Genomic DNA, 22377 nt, shown 5'->3' with positions numbered 1-22377 from the left:
TTGGACCCCCAGGCTGCTGATGGCATTTTTTTGTTAATAATTTTTCAGAACAACGACAAGTTTGATGTCGGACGACAATAGAATGTTCATGATGTCACTGTGACAACTGTTGATAGATGTAGTATAAACCAGCCTTTAGTCTTGAAATCTTTGGTTGTTCACTACCATACTCACTGTTTAGCACATTGCCTCACACGTGAAAGAGATGGGTGGGGCAAAGTCTTAAGAGGGTGTAAACGATGCTGAATGGGTGTAGAATAAGAAGAGCTCGTGTACCAAACATTCAAGGACCATTTTCTCAAAAGTGGGGTTACAAGTATTTCAACTTTCAAAGCAGAATTACTTTCCCATTTGTTCCTCAACTGCAGTGTATGATATACAGTTTTTCTAGCTGTGAGTCTAAGGAGTCAACTTTTATCTAATGTAAAAAAAATACTAAAACAATGTTACAAAAGACCAAATCGAGGCGGTCAGTCACAAATATACTTTCTTTACATGAGGCTCAGATCTCACTGTCCCCTGTGTCCTTATGAGAGGTTAAATAGGGTAAAAACACGAGCTGTTACGGTAGATGCCTGTCATCAATCAGTTCCAACCGAGGAATGCGTCCCAGGAATAAAATCATGTGAATAGATCTGACATGTTGGCAATTCGGGTAACAGAGCTGTACGGAAACAATCAACTGTTTCCACATTTTGGCCTCTGAACACAGAGACTCCACCCAACCACCCTGCTCGCACTCAGAGATGTTTTTTATCCCCTCAGTTTCCAGGAATCAATAACAACAATGGTCTCCAGCTGCTATCACTGGTTAGCTGGGAGGATGGCAGCTGATTTCAGTCGATCTCTGCTTTCTAAAGGGCCCCACCACTCCCAGTGGGGATTCCAGGATGTCTGGATGGCTGGAGAAAGGCCTGGGCAGCATGCCGTTGCCTGCCATCCCGTTCCCACCACCGCCACCACTGTCCTCCTCCATCCCAGGCTGCATCCTGCCAGAAGCTGAGAGCAGCCGTATGTCAGAGTGTGCATTGGCCACTGTGTGGCGTCGGACTCCTCCCACCTTCTCCAGGTAGGATTCCCCCTCCTGCTCCACTAGGGGAGCCAGAGAGGAGGAGTCTGAGGCATGATGATGAGTAACAGTGATCTCTGGTTGTGCCACTCTTAACCTGGAAAGTGGTGCACGGCATTCTAGGGATAGAAGAAGAGGAAAACACCTGTTTGAGTATTTCTCTGCTATTGTTTGAAAGTAATACAGTCGACTCCTGATGAGTATGCATTGGATAAATGCAATGCAATGTAGTTCACCAGTCCTAATTCAAGAACAATTGTTAAAGGCCCAGTAGTCAAAATTATGTTTATTTCCAGTTTTGTTATATCATATTGTACAACAGCTGATGAAACTAACAGTGCAAAATAAAAAAAATTATAAGTGATATTTCCTGTGCCTTAAAGAATTATTCCTGAATTCATCTCCCAGTGTATGGTGGAAAGCAGACTCAACCAGATTTTCCTCTAGGATTTTGCCTGTGCTTAGCTCTATTCTATTTATTTTTCATCTGGAAAAACATAACAATTTCAAGCACACCCATAACATGATTCAGCTACTGTACCACTATGCTTGAAAATATGTAGAGTGGTACTCAATAATGTGTTGTATTGGATTTGCCTCAAACATAACTCTTTGTATTCAGGACAGAAAGTGCTTTATCACATTTTTTTGCAGTATTACTTTAGTGCCTTGTATCAAACAGTATGCATGTTTTGTAATATTTTTTATCCTGTATAAGCTCCAATCTTTTCAATCTGTCAATTAGGTTAGTTTTGTGAAGAATGTACTGCAGTTGTTGATTCACTTAGTCTTGCCATAACAAAGGGGTTGAATCCTTATTGACTCAAGACATTTCAGCTTTCATTTTTAATTAATTTGTAAAAATGTCAAAAAACATTATTCCACTTAGACATTATGGGGTATTGTGTGTAGGCCAGTGCCCCCCAAAAATCTCAATTTAAATGTAGGCTGTAACACAACAAAATGTGGAAAAAGTCAAGGGGTGTGAATACTGTAGTTGCTGGCACTGTAGTTGCTGATTGAAAATACAATTTACACAGGACCTTTTAGTTGCTGATTGAAAATACAATTTACACAGGACCTTTTAATCAGCATGTTTGCATGGGCGGGATGCATTGGCATTCCATTGTGACATCACCATGCTGTAAATTGGTTAATAGACCAATAACAATAACAGCCAAATGATCAATGAACCTACCAGGTACAACCCCAAATCAGTAAACACGGGCACCCTCATAGATGTCATCCTAACTAATTCGCCCTCCAAATACACCTCTGCTGTTTTCAATCAATATCTCAGCGATCACTGCCTCATTGCCTGCATCCGTAATGGTTCTGCAACCAAACGACCACCCCTCATCACGGTCAAACGCTCCCTGAAACACTTCTGCGAGCAGGCCTTTCTAATCGACCTGGCCGGGGGACCTGGAATGACATTGACCACATCCCGTCAGTAGATGATGCCTGGCTATTCTTTAAAAGTGCCTTCCTCACTATCTTAAATAAGCATGCCCCTCTCAAAAAATGTAGAACTAGGAATAGATATAGTCCTTGGTTCATGCCAGACCTGTCTGCCCTTGACCAGCACAAAAACATCCTGTGGCATTCTGCATTAGCATCGAATAGCCCCCGTGATATGCAACTCTTCAGGGAAGTTAGGAACAAATATACACAGGCAGTTGCGACCTGTACGCTCTCGTTGGTTGGCCCTCGCTTCATACTCATCGCCAAACCCACTGGCTACAGGTTATCTACAAGTCTCTGCTAGGTAAAGCCCCGCCTTATCTCAGCTCACTGGTCACCATAGCAGCACCCACTCGTAGCACGCGCTCCAGCAGGTATATCTCACTGGTCACCCCCAAAGCCAATTCCTCCTTTGGTCGTCTTTCCTTCCAGTTCTCTGCTGCCCATGACTGGAACGAATTGCAAAAATCTCTGAAGCTGGAGACTCACATCTCCCTCACTAGCTTTAAGCACCAGCTGTCAGAGGATTTTACAGATCACTGCACCTGTACTTAGCCTATCTGTAAACAGCCCATCTATCTACCTACCTCATCCCCATACTGGTATTTATTTATTTATTTTGCTCCTTTGTACCCCAGTATCTCTACCTGCACATTCATCTGCTGCCGATCAACCATTCCAGTGTTTAATTGCTATATTGTAATTACTTCGCCACCATGGCCTATTTATTTCCTTAAATTACCTCATTTGCACTCACTGTATAAATACTTTTTGTTTTCTTTTGTTCCACTGTATTATTGACTGTATGTTTTGTTTATTCCATGTGTAACTCTGTGTTGTTGTATGTGTCGAATTGCTACGCTTTATCTTGGCAAGGTCGCAGTTGCAAATGAGAACTTGTTCTCAACTAGCCTACCTGGTTAAATAAATAAAGGTGAACACAGCTGGTTTTCCCTTCCCCACTCAGACAACTCCCAAAAGCAATTTTTGCCCATTTGAATGGAAATCTATTACAGTAAGGTACTTAATTGTTACCCTGAAATTATTTGATATTGATATAAAAACTGCTGCATTGGGCCTATAATTACTCTGGGATATCTGCATGCTCTAGTTTAGTGCATGATGTCACGACCATCCCAAGCCATTGAATTGATCAGGTTGACTGTAATGGCAATCGTAGAAACAACTACACTGGGGAAGGGGAGTAAAAGTGCAATAAAGAAAGTGTGTGTGCTAGCCAGTTCCAGGCCAGTGGGATAAGAAATGTGATAAAATGCAGATTTGCAGGCTCTGGTGATGTTTTTTATGTGATTTGTCATGCCATAGAAGCCTAGTTAGGGCTTTCAAGGCTTATTTCCCCTCATAGAGCCACGGTAAAGGGATCACACATTCTCCTTCTTATTAAAAAAACTGGTCAAATTGCTGTTAATGCTTCTTTTGAAAACAAGTACTATTTTACTTTTTTATTAACTGTTCATTATTGTTCAAAATACAATATGATTAGAAAAAGAAAAAAATCACTTAATCTTACTACAAAAAGGGGGACCATAGCTTATACTATGTTCTGTTGTGACCCAGGCCACTCACCTACGAAGCAGTTGGTGTTGCTAACGTGGAGGACGTTCCCCAGGTAAGGCGAGATGACTGTCTCGACCAATCCCTCTAGCTGATAGTACTCTTGACTGGGCCCGTTAGACTCATGGATGCCCTGTGGATAGATACAATGACAGAAACATGGACAGATACATTGTGAGTAAGCATGGGATGGTGCTCAACACAGACAGGTGACACAGAGGCCTGACTTTGAAACCTATTGCATTAACTTTATATTACGATGTGAGATAATGTTACAGTGCCTTGCGAAAGTATTCGGCCCCCTTGAACTTTGCGACCTTTTGCCACATTTCAGGCTTCTAACATAAAGATATAAAACTGTATTTTTGTGTGAAGAATCAACAACAAGTGGGACACAATCATGAAGTGGAACGACATTTATTGGATATTTCAAACTTTTTTAACAAATCAAAAACTGAAAAATTGGGCGTGCAAAATTATTCAGCCCCCTTACTTTCAGTGCAGCAAACTCTCTCCGGAAGTTCAGTGAGGATCTCTGAATGATCCAATGTTGACCTAAATGACTAATGATGATAAATACAATCCACCTGTGTGTAATCAAGTCTCCGTATAAATGCACCTGCACTGTGATAGTCTCAGAAGTCCGTTAAAAGCGCAGAGAGCATCATGAAGAACAAGGAACACACCAGGCAGGTCCGAGATACTGTTGTGAAGAAGTTTAAAGCCGGATTTGGATACAAAAAGATTTCCCAAGCTTTAAACATCCCAAGGAGCACTGTGCAAGCGATAATATTGAAATGGAAGGAGTATCAGACCACTGCAAATCTACCAAGACCTGGCCGTCCCTCTAAACTTTCAGCTCATACAAGGAGAAGACTGATCAGAGATGCAGCCAAGAGGCCCATGATCACCCTGGATGAACTGCAGAGATCTACAGCTGAGGTGGGAGACTCTGTCCATAGGACAACAATCAGTTGTATATTGCACAAATCTGGCCTTTATGGAAGAGTGGCAAGAAGAAAGCCATTTCTTAAAGATATCCATAAAAAGTGTTGTTTAAAGTTTTCCAAAAGCCACCTGGGAGACACACCAAACATGTGGAAGAAGGTGCTCTGGTCAGATGAAACCAAAATTGAACTTTTTGGCAACAATGCAAAACGTTATGTTTGGCGTAAAAGCAACACAGCTGAACACACCATCCCCACTGTCAAACATGGTGGTGGCAGCATCCTGGTTTGGGCCTGCTTTTCTTCAGCAGGGACAGGGAAGATGGTTAAAATTTATGGGAAGATGGATAGAGCCAAATACAGGACCATTCTGGAAGAAAACCTGATGGAGTCTGCAAAAGACCTGAGACTGGGACGGAGATTTGTCTTCCAACAACACAATGATCCAAAACATAAAGCAACATCTACAATGGAATGGTTCAAAAATAAACATATCCAGGTGTTAGAATGGCCAAGTCAAAGTCCAGACCTGAATCCAATCGAGAATCTGTGGAAAGAACTGAAAACTGCTGTTCACAAATGCTCTCCATCCAACCTCACTGAGCTCGAGCTGTTTTGCAAGGAGGAATGGGAAAACATTTCAGTCTCTCGATGTGCAAAACTGATAGAGACATACCCCAAGCGACTTACAGCTGTAATCGCAGCAAAAGGTGGCGCTACAAAGTATTAACTTAAGGGGGCTGAATAATTTTGCACGCCCAATTCTTCAGTTTTTGATTTGTTAAAAAAGTTTGAAATATCCAATAAATGTCGTTCCACTTCATGATTGTGTCCCACTTGTTGTTGATTCTTAAAAAAAAAATACAGTTTTATATATTTATGTTTGAAGCCTGAAATGTGGCAAAAGGTCGCAAAGTTCAAGGGGGCCGAATTCTTTCGCAAGGCACTGTATGTTCATTTGCCACAGAGCCAGGCTCTGTTTTGCCATGTAGTACTGCCATGTAGTACAACTGACCCAAAGGGGTTTAGAAGCTACATGTACTAACTATTATTATTCTACTATATGTGGTGACAATTGTCAAATAAAGTGTCTACATGTCCAGATTACAATGACTGGTGTAGAAGTAAGCTTACCTGCAGAATCAGCAGCATTTGTGTGATGGCTGGGGGGACTGTGGCAATGGGCAGTAGGTCTTCTAGGGAGAGCTTCAACAGGACCAGGTCTCTGAAGCCCAGTAGAGCCATCTGTCTGACGGTAAGCTCCTGACCCTGCACTCACACAGGAAAAAACACACATAAACGAATGATGTTCATGAGGGATGAAATTAGATGGCAACATTGCAGTAAAGGGCTGGGAGGACTTCAAGATGCCAAATAAATGAAAGAGTATGGCAAAAAGCAGAGGCTGTAATTGAGAGAGGGAAGGAGAGAGAGATTTCTGACCCTACACTGACAGGGGCAGGAGAGGATTGTCCCTATCTGGCTGTGTGCAGTAGAATGAGCAGCCAGTTTCAGAATTAAGCCAGGAGGGCAGGATTAATAACACCCCTACTGTATAAACCAAGTGCCATGGGATTGTACTGATTACTGAGGGTCAGGCAGTCGGTTTAAAGTCTCAGCGAAAGGACGGGCTGTATGTTGGCAGTACCTGAACAGGATAGAATATAGCCTGGAGCGTGGGCAAGATCCCAGTGAAGAATCTGACCCACATCTCAGACAGGATAAGGAGTTGACTGTCACCTGAGGAGAAAGGGAGGGACAAATGAACCACCATTAGATGACACTGTGACAAATGGCACAGATCTAAGTTCTTTCACAGAGCCTTCGTTCCCTGAGTCTGAAAGCATTTATGCTACACAAGACTGAATCGAGGTGGTCAATCACAAATAAACTCTGTACATGAGGCTCAGATCTCACTCTCATTTCTGTGTCCTTATGAGAGGTTTAATAGGGTAAAAACACAAGCGGTTACAGTAGATACCTGTCATCAATCAGATCCAACCGAGGAATGCGTCCCAAGAATAAGACCTTGGGGAAATACCCTGACCCTCTCGCTGTGAACAAAGTAGCTTCCTTAAATGTAAATGCAAACTAGCCAAATTGTTTGCAATGTTTCATGGCGCAGATGGTACACTTACCCTCATAAAGTCTAATCTTCTCAAGAATATGTGACAGGCCTTTGGTCAAGAGTTGATTCTAGGACCAATTGTAAGAAAGAAAGAGTAAAATGTTAGAAACGTATGTTTTTAAATTCAAGGAAACAGTAACAGTTTCAAGTTCTCTTACATGGCTGTTACCAATGATTCTATTAACATCTACATGAGAGACATCTGGTGTGCAAATGAAATGCATCTCACATGCCAGTTGGTGTAAGGTTGCTGAAAGGAAGTGTTCATTTGTGTCCTATCCAAAACACGTAGAAAAGGGGATATTTATAACCAACGTTCAGAATGAACAGGTTTCAACCCCTTCAAAAAAAATAAGTTCTCTGCTGACTGAATAATTGATCAACAAATGCACAGAAAGGCACTAAGCAAAATAAAATGTTCTCATTGCATATAGAGGAGCTGGTGGGATAGCCAGTGGAAAATACGGAGCATAGTGGTTGGTAATGTTCCCTAGTTGCGCCGTGATTTGCTCAGTGTTCTGTTACTCATGGGGACACTACGTCACCGCAAAATTTATTGGGAGAGCTCGAAAATTCAAGCCCCTTTGGTGCTGCCATAGAGTTACATTAGAAGTGTCCATCCAAGAAGGCTCAAGGTCATTGGCCACGGAAAAAATAAATCAAATCATGTTATATCTCCCGTAGCTTTGATTGGACTGATGTCAACATCATACTTTCAAAATCTTAGCTAGCAAGCTAGCAGTCATCATCATGAATGAAGTCGACAATCTACTGGCAAATCCTTTTCAATCCTTGCCATGTGAAGAGAAATTATGAAGATAATTTATAGATTAAACATATTTGTGCTCATCGGCCATTGGACATAAACATTACAGAACACATTGGAAATTGCAAGTTCAACAATGAGTGGTTTGGAAGGAATCAGTGGCTAACTGCAAGCATTGCAAAGCAATCACTAGCATGCTATTCAGTGGACTGGGTGTGTGGTCCAAGTCTGGGTTTAAGGATCTCTTTTCCAAGCTTAAAAGGATAAACATTCAACATTTGCAATGCTGTCAATCCAGCATGGCTTCTGCAGCGTTCAAAACAACTGGAAACTCGGAACTGGGAAATCTCAGACTTCAGTGAGTTCAAGACAACTGTGACCTCGGGAAAAAAAAACTAGCTCTGACTGGGAAAATACGTTTTGAATGGTCTTCCAACTCGGAATTCAGAGTCGGGAACTCAAGCCTCTTTCTAGAGCTTTGAACTGAAGATCACTGACGTCATGATTCAACGTTTACAGAGTTCCCAGTTGTCTTGAAAGCACCATAAATCCAGAGAATGCCAGACTTTGATGACAAAGTTTGATGACAAAATTTGCCCACGAAGGTCCGCCACGCCACTTCCTGTTCAAGTGAGCACAGCACAACAAGTTGAGTCAAAAAATGTATTGTATGCTGCTTCAGAAATTATGTAATATGCCAGGGAGATATGTATACTGTAGCTAAGAAAGTAATACTGAGTTGTTGTGTTGTAATTTAAAATACTTGCTACACCAGAAGTTAATGGTTATATGTAGGAGGAATGTTTATGGTGGGGTCAATTGAGGGCGGATAAGAGCCATGGGCCTGGGAAGTTACTAAGTAAGGGAAAAGGCAATCACATGGTTGTGGTCACTGATAACGGTGGATAACTGTGTTTTAGTGAGGAATGAGGGCCGAGGTCAGGTCAGGTCACATGAAGGGAGAAGGAACAGTTTACTACCCACATCACTTAACTTCCTGCCTAGCAACAAAGATGTAGGGTTTAGAAAAAAGGAGGAGACTCCGCCTAAAGGGAGGTTTAAATACTTGTGCTGTTGGAACCATGTCTTTGTCGCTGTTTGACCCGTTGGGTGAATAAACTTCGTTTGAGCTTTGACTAGTTGTCTGTTAGGTTCTGACAAACAGAGTGAAAAACTAACAAAGTTTATGTTGTGTAGTAAGCCATTACTTGCCCATGTGCCTCACCCTAATAATTTGGTCCCTTTTCCCCTTTTGCCCTCATACTGTTCTGACTTGGTGGTGCATGTAGCCTATAGCCTGTTTTAAAGAAATGTAATCATTGAATATTGTAAGAGCTTTCATTGTCTGCATATGCGCCCCCCTTATTTATCCTATGGTTCTGACTTGGTGTACAGTGAGAATACCGTAAGAATGGCCCATGTTCTGAATTCTATCGCTGTACATTTCAAAAGTGTTTAACAAATAGTTATATTGACAACGTCCGTCCTAGTTCGCTCGTTAATGTCTTAATTCGAAATTAAGGATTGCCTCTCATCCACTCGTTGTCCAAGTATGCCATAATTTGTACATCTCAATTGTCAGTAGAAACCACATATGTTTAAGCAAGTCAGCCATATCAGCTATGTTTTTTTAAAAGGCAGTAAATGAGGCTGAATGAACTGTTTCTCTGCCAGACAAAGCTCCGTTGATAGCAGTGATAAGGTGTTGGGACTGCTGTTGGGACTCCGTTGTTGAGACAGCTTTAAGTAGACCCTAACAGTTTGTGGGCACCGTTTGTTACCGTTATAGTGCACTTCATGTATTGTTTAGTGTTGTGTTGTGTAGTGTAGTGGCTTTGCTGGCATGCATCTCCATTTTTGGGGGGAGTTTGCCCCACCTAGATTTACATGCTAAAATCGCCACTGGCTCAACTGCTATTTCAGGACAAATAATTAAGACAGCAATCTAAATGTAGTTTATTAAAACACCAAAACACCTTCCACTTCAATTGAAAAATAAATAAATATCTGAATTACTTCATTATTATTACTACATTTGACACATGTATATGATTTTCCAGGTACCTTGGCTCTTGTCAACTCACCCAGACTGTTTTTAAATTGTTCTTATTGAGGCATTTTCCTAAAACACCTTACAAACACATTTGACTGGAAAGTTTGTAAAGGGTCTTTTGGAATGAATGGGGTAAAAATCCTTACAAATCTGATATGGCTATTAAATACACTACATATGTAGCTACATGTGCATTATATTAATAAACTACTCCTTTGATCATTTTGGATGGTGAATCTACAGTACATGCAAGGGGAAAGGGCATACCTGGAAGTACTCTGTGATGAACGAGCCCAACTCGGTCTTGAGGAGCCATCTAAAAGGACACAGAACAATGGGACACTAGCTAATAACGTGAAAGAAAAACATCGATTTAAAACGCACTTTATAAAAGTATTGACATACAGTGGTGCCCTAAATCAAAGGTGGTGTAAACATTTTGACGTCTCCTTTCCTTTATGTTGATTCCACTAAGGCCTTATCTGTCAAAACCTTACGGCTTACAAGAACAAAACAAGGAGAACCGTGTCCCCAAAACTTCCTGCAATGTGCGGTGAAGTCACAAAGCTCTTACAGAGTACGTCTATCTAGACTGTCAATTCAACCTTACCTGATGCTTTCATTGAGGGTGTAAAGCTCATTCGCTTGCAACCCTCCACCCTGGAACACCTTGATCACGGCTGTTTGGACGCTAAGGGAAAGAAACACAGGGTCAGGTCAGAGCTCATAGGTCAGAGGGCATAGGTGAGGGAGCCTCAACTGCCTGGCAAATGGGAAGCTCTGGCTGAGATCAACAGGACAGTATTTAAACTTTTCTGAAAGATGGCTGATTGTGATAGATGGTGATTAGGTTGCCTCATTTTGTCTAATAAGTCAATCATACACTGAGTATACCAAACATTCGGGAACACCTTCCTAATATTGAGTTGCATCCCTATGCCCTTAGAAAAGCCTCAATTTGTCGGAGCATGGACTCTACAAGGTGTCAAAAGTGTTCCACAGGGATGCTGGCCTATGTTGACTCCAATACTTTCCACAGTTGTGTCAAGTTGGCTGGATGTACTTTGGGTGGTGGACCATTCTTGATACACATGGGAAACTTTTGAGCATGAAAAACCCAGCAGCGTTGCAGTTCTTGACACAAACTGGTGCGCATGGCACCTCCTACCATACCCGGTTCAAAGGTACTTAAATATTATGTCTCGCCTAGGGTTGCAAAGGGTCGGAAACTTTCTGGTAAATTTCCAGAATTTTTCCATGGGAAGTTAAGCCCTGGAATTTGGGGAATTTTGCTTACATTCATTTAAAAAAATCATTAGCTTATTACAGTGAACCATTTTTGTGGGATACACAATGCAATTCTAGGTCTTGTGGCATATTTTGGTTAAACTACCCCCAATTCAATGGAATTGCAAACCTCTGCATGCACAGTGCATTCTTCCATTATATGTGCAGTGCACTCTTCCATCTAATGTACAGCTGATTCTCAAGATCTTGCACACTAATGATGCTATTGACATGCTATTGACACTGCCTGAACCAAGGACTACACGCTTTCTGGTAAGTTTTGATTACAATACTGGGTGGGGTGAATATATTTTCTATGACATACATTATTTTTTGTTAACTTGTAAACAGTAGCCTACAGAAAAGTGTGTTTAAATCATTTCTAACTTGTTAACAATTTCTGCAAGTTAGTTTTTGCTTCCATGTGGCTTTAGCTTGCTTGAGCCTGCTATCTGAGGAGTGTTAGTTCACCTGTTTCCATACATGTTTCATTTTAAAACATGCATCTTACAAAGGAGTTGTTTAATCTAACTGCTTAACTATTTATCTGTACATGGAATTGTATTAGTTTGTTTTAACTCATTTTTTTTCGAGTCTTTACAGGAATATTCCACAAGCACTATCTGATGTGTGGAGACATTTCACTGCAGCTAATGTGGAAGGAAAATGTCACGACTTCTACCAAAGGTAACTCTGTTCGGGTGGCGCTCGGCGTCGCCGGTTTACTAGCCGCCACCGATCCCTTCTTTCTTTTCTGTTCGTTTTGTCTGTGATTCTTTTCACACCTGGATTAATTTGTGTTTATTTCTGTGTGTATATAGGGTACCTGTTGCCTGCCTGAGTTCGTGCGAGATTAGACTTGTGTGTATTGTATTTTGATGTTTGTTGTTTTCACGGTTACGCACGTGTATGTAAAGTGTCGGAACTGTGTTTCTGGACTATCATTTTACAGATGTATGTTGAAAATGTTTTTGGGAGATGTGATGGATCATTGGGGATCATTCAATACTCCCTTTCTTTTGTTGTTCAGTGAAATCATCCCATGTGAAGAGTCAACTCGTTTAATTAAAGTTACATTTGTAACTAAATCGTTTTTAAAAATGTCTATTGGAAGAAATTTTATGATTTGCAATTATGTCTACTTATGATAAGGTAAAAGGTTTATGTTTCTGTCTCCATATGATAAGGTAAATATATCCAATGCAAAAAACATCTACATTTAAATGGTAATAATATTAATTTGCATATATTTTTGTTAATTCCCATGGAAAGTTTCCACCTCTGAATATTACCTAAAATGTGCAACCCTAGTCTTGCCCATTCACCCTCTGAAGGGTACACATACACAATCCATGTCTTAAATGTCTCAAGGTTTAAAAATCCTTCTTTAACCTGTCTCCTCCCCTTCATCTACACCGATTGAAGTGGATTTAACAAGTGACATCAATAAAGGATCATATCTTTCACCTTTATTCACCTGTACTGTCTATGTCATGGAAAGAACAGGTGTCCTTAATGTTATGTATACTCAGTGTATGTCTTGAGCCATGTTAATTACAAAAACAATTTTTAAACTTGTTTTGATAACAACCCACCGTGGACAATTAGTGCCCTGCAACATTTTCTGAATATGAATTCTCCAATGTAGGAAAAGAGGTGTGAAGTATGATGCATTTTGCAACAGGGAGGCATGGACATACTGTAAACAGTGAAAACCAGAGATCCATTTAAAGCCCCTCTGCAGATATTGTCATAACATGACATAACATATTGTCATAACATGGCCTTGGGGGTTTTCATAAACCTTTTCATTGTGTAGCAAAGCTGTGTAAAGGTACTGTCCAGAATCAACCCCTAGCCCATACCCCCTGGGCACTTTTGTAGAGATGAAGGAATTAGAAAGGAAAATAGGGCTTGTGAAAACTTGGCATTGGCCTTTTGTCCTAGTTTAGGGACGGTCCGCTATCAGATAAAAACAGTGCAGCGTACCATTGTGACTTCGGCCCTTTGCTGTGGAGGACTGTGCCGTTCAAGCGGTGGCGGCGGCCGGTGGCCATGTGACCAAGGACACAAACTCCACACCTATGGAAAGACCCCCTGCTTTCGGTGGACAAAGAGCAAGCCAAGCGCCTCAGTGGCACCTCTGGGGTTTAGCGGAAGGGACCTCTTAGCAGCCGAAGCACCCGCTGCCCCATCCGCTTCCCACAAAACATCCTGTCAAATGCTCTATTCACTTCCTGAGAGAAGGGGGAGAGCTGTCTGACACATTTCCATACCGAAATAAAGGGTTAGCTTCCGTTTCCGTAGTGAATATGTTCAAAACCGCCAGCTCAACAGTACTATCCACACCTTTTGCAGATAAAGAGTGATGGGGTGGTCAGAGAGGAAAGAGACCATCGCAGGTCTTCCTGCTCCAACCCGGACACTTACTAATATACACATAACCCACATGCTCTAAAAACTTCCTGGTGGGATTACAACATTATTTATCCTGTAATTTCCTATCATGTTCTCTTTGGACATTTTAGGGAAATAAAGTGAGGCACAAAGAAATATGATATGTATCAAATCTAGTTGCTTCCCATTTGAAAGCAAACCAAAGTCAGTTCAGTATCTAATGACTGATATAGACCCTCTGTCAGAGATGTATGAAAAGAGAAACGTGTTTCACACACTCAAACACACACATTTAAAAGCAGTGTTGGATGTGGTTCACACAGATGAGGAGGCCCACCCACCTATTCCAGACGCTGGTGTTGGACAGCTGCTGGCCGACCGAGCTGGCGTGGAAGCAGGCGAGGTCCGTCAGCACGGGCGAGCTCATGAAGCGAGGGCGGGGCCGCCGAAAAGATCCCATCATGCACCAGGCCTGCAGAAAACAAAAGTCAGTGGTTAATAATGGCTATTCAATTGGGTGCAACTAAAAGTTCATGACATTGCCGATTAAAAAATAAATAAATGATCCTGCAGTATAGAAGTCTGTGTATGAGCTATTCAGTGCATTTCTGCCTCCAATGCTAAAGCCGTTCATTCTACTGAATAGACCGCATGGAAGAAAGGAAGACTTGGTGTGACATTGTGAAAGTTTCAGAATCAACAGCCACAGGCGTAGACGAAGACTGAAACCAAAATACTTTGGCTACAACACTCACACAAAATGTGTTTGTGTGTACAGTAAACCACTACAGTAAGCGAGTAAGTTCACTAAGCGAAACTGTGTCTGAGGGGGAAGACAGACACTCACTCTCACAGCAGGTATGCATGCTTATGTTGTCTCAATACGAGAGAGCCTGTATCATTCCGAAAGCAGAGAGGTGGTGAACCCCCGCTGTGCAGTCATGTCAACTTCCTCTCGTCCATTAGCTTCCTGCCTTACTGCTCTAATCCAAACCTCAGTACTGTTTACAGCACAAACTGTGCCCTAATGAAAGGGCCAACCGCCAAAAGCCTGGGTTGGTTAGGTAAGAGAAGAGTGGCTAAGCTAGGCTACACTAGGATATAATAAGAGCCTGAGAACAGCATGGGATTTGGCGTCCCGCACAGATATATGGATAGCTTGTGAGCCAGGCCCCAAAAATAACGCTGTATCGAGAACTTGGTAAACTAAAATGAGATAAGGGACAAGGTGACAGGAGGTGGGCCATCACACAGCTTTTAGTCTCAAGTCACCCACTGACAGAGAGAGCAGGAAGCCCACATGAAGGGGAAGGGAGGGTGGTGAATGCCACCAAATGTTATAAACAACGCACATGCGCTCTTTCCCACGCATTGAAAAGGCACTCATGCACAAGCTGGCCTGGTACATAAACAATCACACACAGACTTGCACAAACACAAGCTAGCAAACACCTACAGTACACACTTGAGACATGCACACAAGCTGGTGAAGACACACACCGCCGCCCCGCCTGTACCCACCACGTCACCCCATCCCACACACATCTGGGTGTCAGAAAGTATCCCTACCTCCCCAATCTACTCTGTAGAATGAGAGCAGATGCAACAGCACCAACCACTCATTTAAAGAGGCGCAATGCCTAATATTGAAGATATGTGGGCCAACCCTTGCTTGCGTGAAAGAATTGGTTGAGATTTACAAATGTGTTATGACCAGCTCAGTTGGGCCTGTCTGTGTACAAATGAATGAATGAATGAAAGAGAGAGAGAGAGAGAGAGTAGTGACTTATGTACATGTGTGCGTGTGCCCTCATCAAGTGCAGATCCTAAATTAGAAAGAACATCGAAAAGCTGTAAATGAAAGATTATTCTGCACCTCCTTTTTTTTCTCTCGCCTTCGTGCTCTGCTCTGCGTCCCCTCTAATGCTGTCCCTTTGTGCACTCCACTGAGGGTAGCCTGGCAACGCTAAATAAGTATTTAGCAATCACCTCTCTCTCTGTTCTCTGTTTGGCAGACCAGATGAAAATAAACAATAGCATGCTTGTGTGCACCCACCCCGGGTGCTTCCATTTGCCCTGATCCAAGAAGAAATCAGAGTGAGGGTTTGTGGGGCACTCTGCAACATGAGGGCTGGACTATTAGCCACCTGGGTCGCCCTAATTGAGACTAGGGTAGTGGGCACTATGAATGTATACTTTCAAAATGCATCCATAAATACAATGTTTATCACAGATCTGTAGATGACTGGACAGGGGATGGTAGTAGTAGGGCAATTTTATGGTAACAGAATGACACTGAAATACTTTTAAATTGAAAACAAATTATGGCAAACAAAAACCTTTGACTCCAAAGTCAAAGAAACCAGACAACTCTATGCACAAGGAATCGTGCTATACGGTATTGTACCAAACTCTACTCTACTGTATTGTACTGACCTAAACATTTCTTTACCGTACTGTACAGAACTCTAATGCGAGTGTAGCAATTCAAGATGTAGCGTCATTGCTTGTAGACACAGTTTTTTGTTGGGCTGGGTGAATGTTAGGGACTACTATTTTAGATCAACACATTAGAGATTTTCTATTTCTCCATCTCTCATTCTCTTTGAATCAGCACCTGTGCTCTATTTCCACAGGCTTGGTATCACCAACACTGGATGTTACCTTGCCTCTTTGACTAAGTACTTACAACCTTCAGTGACATTCTAAAGATCTAATGCCTTCCCTAATCAGCAGTAGAAGTTACTAGTAAGGTAATTATTTTCAGCGAGGAGTGTCACACACACAAGCAGGCCTTAGGCTGCAATGACTGTCAGCTTAGCGTCACCCATCTTTACTGTACTTTCCTATAAAGGTGCATCAAACTGATGCAACTTGGACTCATGGGTAGATGTAACATGGTAAACGTAAATATGTCTCCCTCCACTTGGTATGATATGTTACATTTCGTATGGTATGTATACATTTGTGGAGGTCCATCTTCCATCTCGTATAATATAATGTCTTCTAGGCAGAGTTGCAAAGAAAAAAACATATCTCAGACTGGCAAATAAAAAGAAAAGACTAAGATGGACAAAAGAACACAGACACTGGACAGAGGAACTCTGCCTAGTCGGCCAGCATCCCAGAGTCGCCTCTTCACTGTTGACGTTGAGACTGGTGTTTGTGGGTACTATTTAATGAAGCTGCAAGTTGAGGACTTGTGAGGCGTCTGTTTCTCAAACTAGACACTCTAATGTACTTGTCCTCTTGCTCAGTTGTGCACCAGGGCCCTCCACTCCTCTTTATATTCTGGTTAGAGACAGAAGTACACAGCATTGTACGAGATCTTGTACGAGATCTTGTACGAGATCTTCAGTTCCTGGGCAATTTCTTGCCTTCATTTCTCAGAACAAGAACAGACTGACGAGTTTCAGAAGAAAGGTCTTTGTTTCCGGCCATTTTGAGCCTGTAATCGAACCCACAAATGCTGATGCTCCAGATACTCAACTAGACTAAAGGCCAGTTTTATTGCTTCTTTAATCAGCAGAACAGTATTCAGCTGTGCTAACATAATTGCAAAAGGGTTTTCTAATAATCAATTAGCCTTTTAAAACAATACATTTGGATTAGCTAACACAACGTGCCATTGGAACACAGGAATGATGGTTGCTGATAATGGGCCTGTGTACGCATATGTAGATATTCCATAAAGAATCTGCCATTTCAAGCTACAATAGTCATTTACAACATTAACGATGTCTACACTGTATTTCTGATCAATTTGATATTATTTTAATGGACAAAAAATATACTTTTCTTTCAAAAACAAGGACATTTCTAAGTGACCCCAAACTCTTGAAAGGTAGTGTATTTGTTAATAATTCCAATTTGTTGTGGCTAACATTAGTTAGGTTCCTAACATTAGTTAGGTTCCTAACGTTAAATACGCTAGGGGTTACGGGTTAAGGCTAGGAGTTAGGTTAAAGGGTAAAGGTTAGGGGAAGGGTTGGCTAACAGAGGTCGACCGATTAATCGCCATGGCCGAAATAATTAGGGCTGATTTTTCATAACAATCGGTAATCAGCATTTTTGGACGCCGATTATGGCCGATTACATTGCAATCCATGAGGAGACTGCATGGCAGGCTGACCACTTGTTGCACGAGTGCAGCATCAAAATAACCTTGTGGCTACAAGGAGCCACGGTAAGTTGCTAGCTAGCATTGATGATATTACTAGGTTAACTAGCTTGTCCTGCGTTGCATATAATCATTGCGGTGCCTGTTAATTTATCATTGAATCACAGCCTACTTCAACTTCGCCAAACGGGTGATGATTTAACAAAAGAGCATTCATGAAAAAAGCACACTCGTTGCACAAATGTACCTTACCATAAGCATCAATGCCTTTCTTAAAATCAATACACAATTATAGATTTTTTAAACCTGCATATTTAGTTAAAAGAAATTCATGTTAGCAGGCAATATTAACTAGGGAAATTGTGTCACTTCTCTTGCATTCAGTGCAAGCAGAGTCAGGGTATATGCAGCAGTTTGGGCCACCTGGCTCGTTGCAAACTGTGTGAAGACAATTTCTTCCAAACAAAGACCGTAATTAATTTGCCAGAATTTTACATAATTATGACGTACCATTGAAGGTTGTGTAATGTAACAGCAATATTTAGACTTAGGGTTGCCACCCGTTCGATAAAATACAGAACAGTTCGGTATTTCACTGAAAGAATAAACGTTTTGTTTTCTAAATGATAGTTTCCAGATTTTACCATATTAATGACCTAAGGCTCGTATTTCTGTGTGTTATTATATTATAATTAAGTCTATGATTTGATATTTGATAGAGCAGTCTGACTGAGCGGTGGTAGGCAGCAGCAGGCTCGTAAGCATTCATTCAAACAGCACTTTACTGCGTTTGCCAGCAGCTCTTAGCAATGCTTGAAGCACAGCACTGTTTATGACTTCAAGCCTATCAACTCCCGAGATTAAGCTGGCAACACTATAGTCCCTATAAGAACCTCCAATAGTCAAAGGTATATGAAATACAAATGGTATAGAGAGAAATAGTCCTATAAAATCTACAAACTAAAACTTCTTATCTGGGAATATTGAAGACTCATGCTAAAAGGAACCACCAGCTTTCATATGTTCTCATGTTCTGAGCAAGGAACTTAAACGTTAGCTTTTTTACAAGGCACATATTGCACTTTTACTCTCTTCTCCAACACTGTGTTTTTGCATTATCTAAACCAAATTGAACATGTTTCAATTTATTTGAGACTAAATTGATTTTATTTATGTATTATATTAAGATAAAATAAGTGTCCATTGTTCATTCAGTATTGTTGTAATTGTCAAATACAAACATACATACACACATACATACACATATATATATACATACACATATATATATATATATATATATATATATATATATATATATATATATATATATATATATATATATATATATATATATATATATATATACACATATATATATATATATACACATATATATATATATACACATACATATATATATATATGTATATATATAAAAAACGGCCCATTAATCGGTATCAGCTTTTTTTGGTCCTCCAATAATCAGTATCGGTGTTGAAAAATCATAATCGGTCGACCTCTAGCTAACATGCTAAGTACACTGAACAAAAATATAAATGCAACTTGCAACAATTTTCCCGAGTTACGGTTCATATAAGGAAATTAGTTAATTGAAATAAATTCATTAGGCCCAAATCTATGGATTTCACAACTGGGCAATTTGTGCACACAATTTGAGCCATGGGATGGCATAGGCCCACCCACATGGGAGCCAGGCCCACACACTGGGGAGCCAGATCCGGCCAATCAGAATTCATTTTTCCCACAAAAGGGCTTTATTAAAAACAGAAATACTCCTCAGTTTCATCATCTGTCCAGGTGGCTGATCTCAGACGATCCTGCAGGTGAAGAAACTGGATGTGAAGGTCCTGGGCTGACATGGTTACACGTGGTCTGTGTTTGTGAGGCCGGTTGAACGTACTGCCAAATTCTCTAAAATTACGTTGGAGGTGGCTTATGGTAGAGAAATTAACATTAAATTAATTTCAGTCTTGCTGTCAGTATGCCAATTGCACACTCCTTCAAAAGGAGGAGACATCTGTGGCATTGTATTATGTGACATAACTGCACATTTTAGAGTGGGCTTTTATTGTACCCAGCACAAGGAGAACCTGTGTAATGATCATGCTGTTTAATCAACTTCTTGATATGCCACACCTGTCAGGTGGAAAGGAAAATTTCTTACAAACAGGGATGTAATGATATTTGTGCACACAATTTGAGAGAAATACGTTTTTTATGCATATGGCAAATTTCTGTGATCTTTTACTACAGTTCATGAAACATGGGACCAACATTTTACATTTATATTTTTCTTCAGTATAGTTGCAAAGTAGCTAAAAAGTAGTAAGTAGCTCCAAAGTTGTTAATAAGCTAAAATACTAAAGTTGTCCGTGATGAGATTCGAACACGCAACCTTTGGGTTGATAAATATTAGCTCTTTTTTTAATACCAAACATAACATATTTTAGTAATTTGGTTGTCCGGGATTTACATTTACTATGTCACTATTAGTCTATGAGAACAGGCTGAACCACCAAGGAGTAACGAACGGGCAGCATGCTCAGTCCTGCAAAATTCAGTTTGGAGATGTTATTCAATGGTTTGAGTTCATTTTCTACATATGTATGCAGTTTTTTACTGCCGTCTAGACGTTCACTGACACTGACACACACTCATTTGGGAAGAAACTTCAAGATGGTAAATCAGAATCTCGAGAAGTTGAAATGCAGAAAACATATTAGAAGTGTGACTGTCATTGTGAATATTTATCTTTAGAAGTAGGCTGGGCTAATTTGAATACATTTAGTAAACACACATATTTTAAAGCGTATCTTACCTTTTACAAGCTCACTTCAACTACTCTTCAATTGCCGTGTGTCTTGCGCACAGCGACGTCCTTGTGGCGACAATTTCAAATTCGTGTATAAAGCATGTGTAGCCTATACCTCTTTGAACTAGCGAATTATGAAATTCAACCAATTGAAAGGTCCTTGGGTTTTAGTCTCGTCGTCTAATAATTCAGCCCATAAAGAGTTGCATTAGCTTGAAGGCTATTTGCTACATCTGCTACTTTCTACTGCGAAGTACCGGACGACGCTCGCGTTTACAAGTGTGACTTTCATCAATACACATCTATAGAGTTCGTTCATTCTCTGGTGGTGCCTGCCCCTCCTCCCCGACACCGATTGTTACGGAATACTTAACCGTTTAAATATTCATGAAGTGATCACCACTCTCTGTAAGCGGAAGCATTTTAACGGTTTATTATAGCCTATAATACAGTTATGTGAGTTGTCGCAGAATTGATAGGGAGTTTTTAGGAAATGGTCGTCTTTAATACAATATTGACTTTCACTAAATTCAACAATAAAAGCATAGGCCTAGATGCTTCACAATAACTGTGTTGGAACTATTGCACACTGCACAGTATACTATTTTGTACCTAACTACTAGCATTGTAATTTGTATAATATATTATAACAAATTATACTATTCATTACACAAGCCAACAGGCTTCGTCTAGGATTAATGAAGTCAGGTACTGACTTGTCACACATTTAGTGTGAAGAAATGCAATTTCGCCTACCAATATAATTTCAATGTATAGTCCTACAAACCCACAGTTCTAAACCCTCTACTATCACCATACATGTTGATGCAACTAGGCCTGCACATATCGTATTTTTTCAATCCATTATTATTGTGCAATCCTAAAAGGTAAACATTTAAACTTCAAAGTGTTGTGATTTTGATAAGAGTCAAATGAAACCGGGTGATATAAGATCAATCCATTTTTCCACCCTGACCAAACAATAAATCCCTTGATTCTCTCAAAATAACCTTCTACCTGACAGCTACTTGACAGTTTAACATGTAAACGTGAAGTTCGAGACTCATGAATGTGCTAAAGAAAGTCAAAAACCCCACTGAGGGAATCATCATGTTGATTGTCAATCAAGAAAAAGGATCAGGCTAAAATGAATTGGACAGTGCTGATCCTTTATAATCACTTAAGCAAGAGCCTTATTTGGTCTACAGAGGGTCAAACCAGTGCCACATTTTAATAGTTAAGGTAGAGCACAAAAATGGTCAACACAACATCAAATCAAATTTTATTTGTTACATGCGCCGAATATAAACAGGTGTAGACCTTACAGTGAAAAGTAACCAATAATTAAAGAGCAGCAGTAAAATAACTATAGCGAGGCTATATACAGGGGATACGGTTACAGGGTAAATGTGCGGGGGCACTGGTTAGTTGAGGTAGTATGGACATGTACAGTCATAGACAAAAGTTTTGAGAATGACACAGATATTAATTTCCACAGTTTGCTGCCTCAGTGTCTTTAGATATTTTTTGTCAGATGTTACTATGGAATACTGAGGTATAATTACAAGCATTTCATAAGTGTCAAAGGCTTTTATTGACAATTACATGAAGTTGATGCAAAGAGTCTATATTTGCAGTGTTGACATTTCTTTTTTCAAGACCTCTGCAATCCGCCCAGGTATGCTGTCAATTAACTTCTGGGCCACATCCTGACTGATGGCAGCCCATTCTTGCA

General features: G+C 40.6%; 1 protein-coding gene across 1 annotated transcript; it reads right to left on the bottom strand.

Annotated features, from left to right (window-relative positions):
• Positions 1-693: 693 nt before the first annotated feature.
• On the bottom strand, positions 694-20761 carry LOC139381165 (proline rich 5 like). Its single transcript, XM_071124549.1, has 9 exons — positions 20649-20761; positions 14028-14158; positions 10613-10693; positions 10270-10318; positions 7194-7251; positions 6704-6795; positions 6190-6324; positions 4121-4241; positions 694-1188 (listed from the first exon to the last, which is right to left on the bottom strand). Exons 2-9 carry the CDS (start codon positions 14147-14149, stop codon positions 812-814), a joined length of 1035 nt encoding a protein of 344 aa, XP_070980650.1. The 5' UTR covers positions 14150-14158; positions 20649-20761; the 3' UTR covers positions 694-811.
• Between the last annotated feature and the right edge of the window lie 1616 nt (positions 20762-22377).

The sequence above is a fragment of the Oncorhynchus clarkii genome, chromosome 2, assembly GCF_045791955.1.
Source record: "Oncorhynchus clarkii lewisi isolate Uvic-CL-2024 chromosome 2, UVic_Ocla_1.0, whole genome shotgun sequence".
Taxonomy (NCBI): Eukaryota; Metazoa; Chordata; class Actinopteri; order Salmoniformes; family Salmonidae; genus Oncorhynchus; species Oncorhynchus clarkii.
Note: the sequence above shows the minus strand (reverse complement) of the source record. Positions and strands in the feature narration are given on the sequence as shown.

What these genes read in the sequence shown, in the direction of transcription:
- LOC139381165 (XM_071124549.1), bottom strand. Translation starts at nt 14,149, where the DNA reads ATGATGGGATCTTTTCGGCGGCCCCGCCCTCGCTTCATGAGCTCGCCC. An exon ending in ACCCTCAATGAAAGCATCAG is followed by an intron (nt 10,319 to 10,612) that starts GTAAGGTTGAAT and finishes GTGTCCTTTTAG; the next exon opens with ATGGCTCCTCAAGACCGAGT. An exon ending in TCATCACAGAGTACTTCCAG is followed by an intron (nt 7,252 to 10,269) that starts GTATGCCCTTTC and finishes AATTGGTCCTAG; the next exon opens with AATCAACTCTTGACCAAAGG.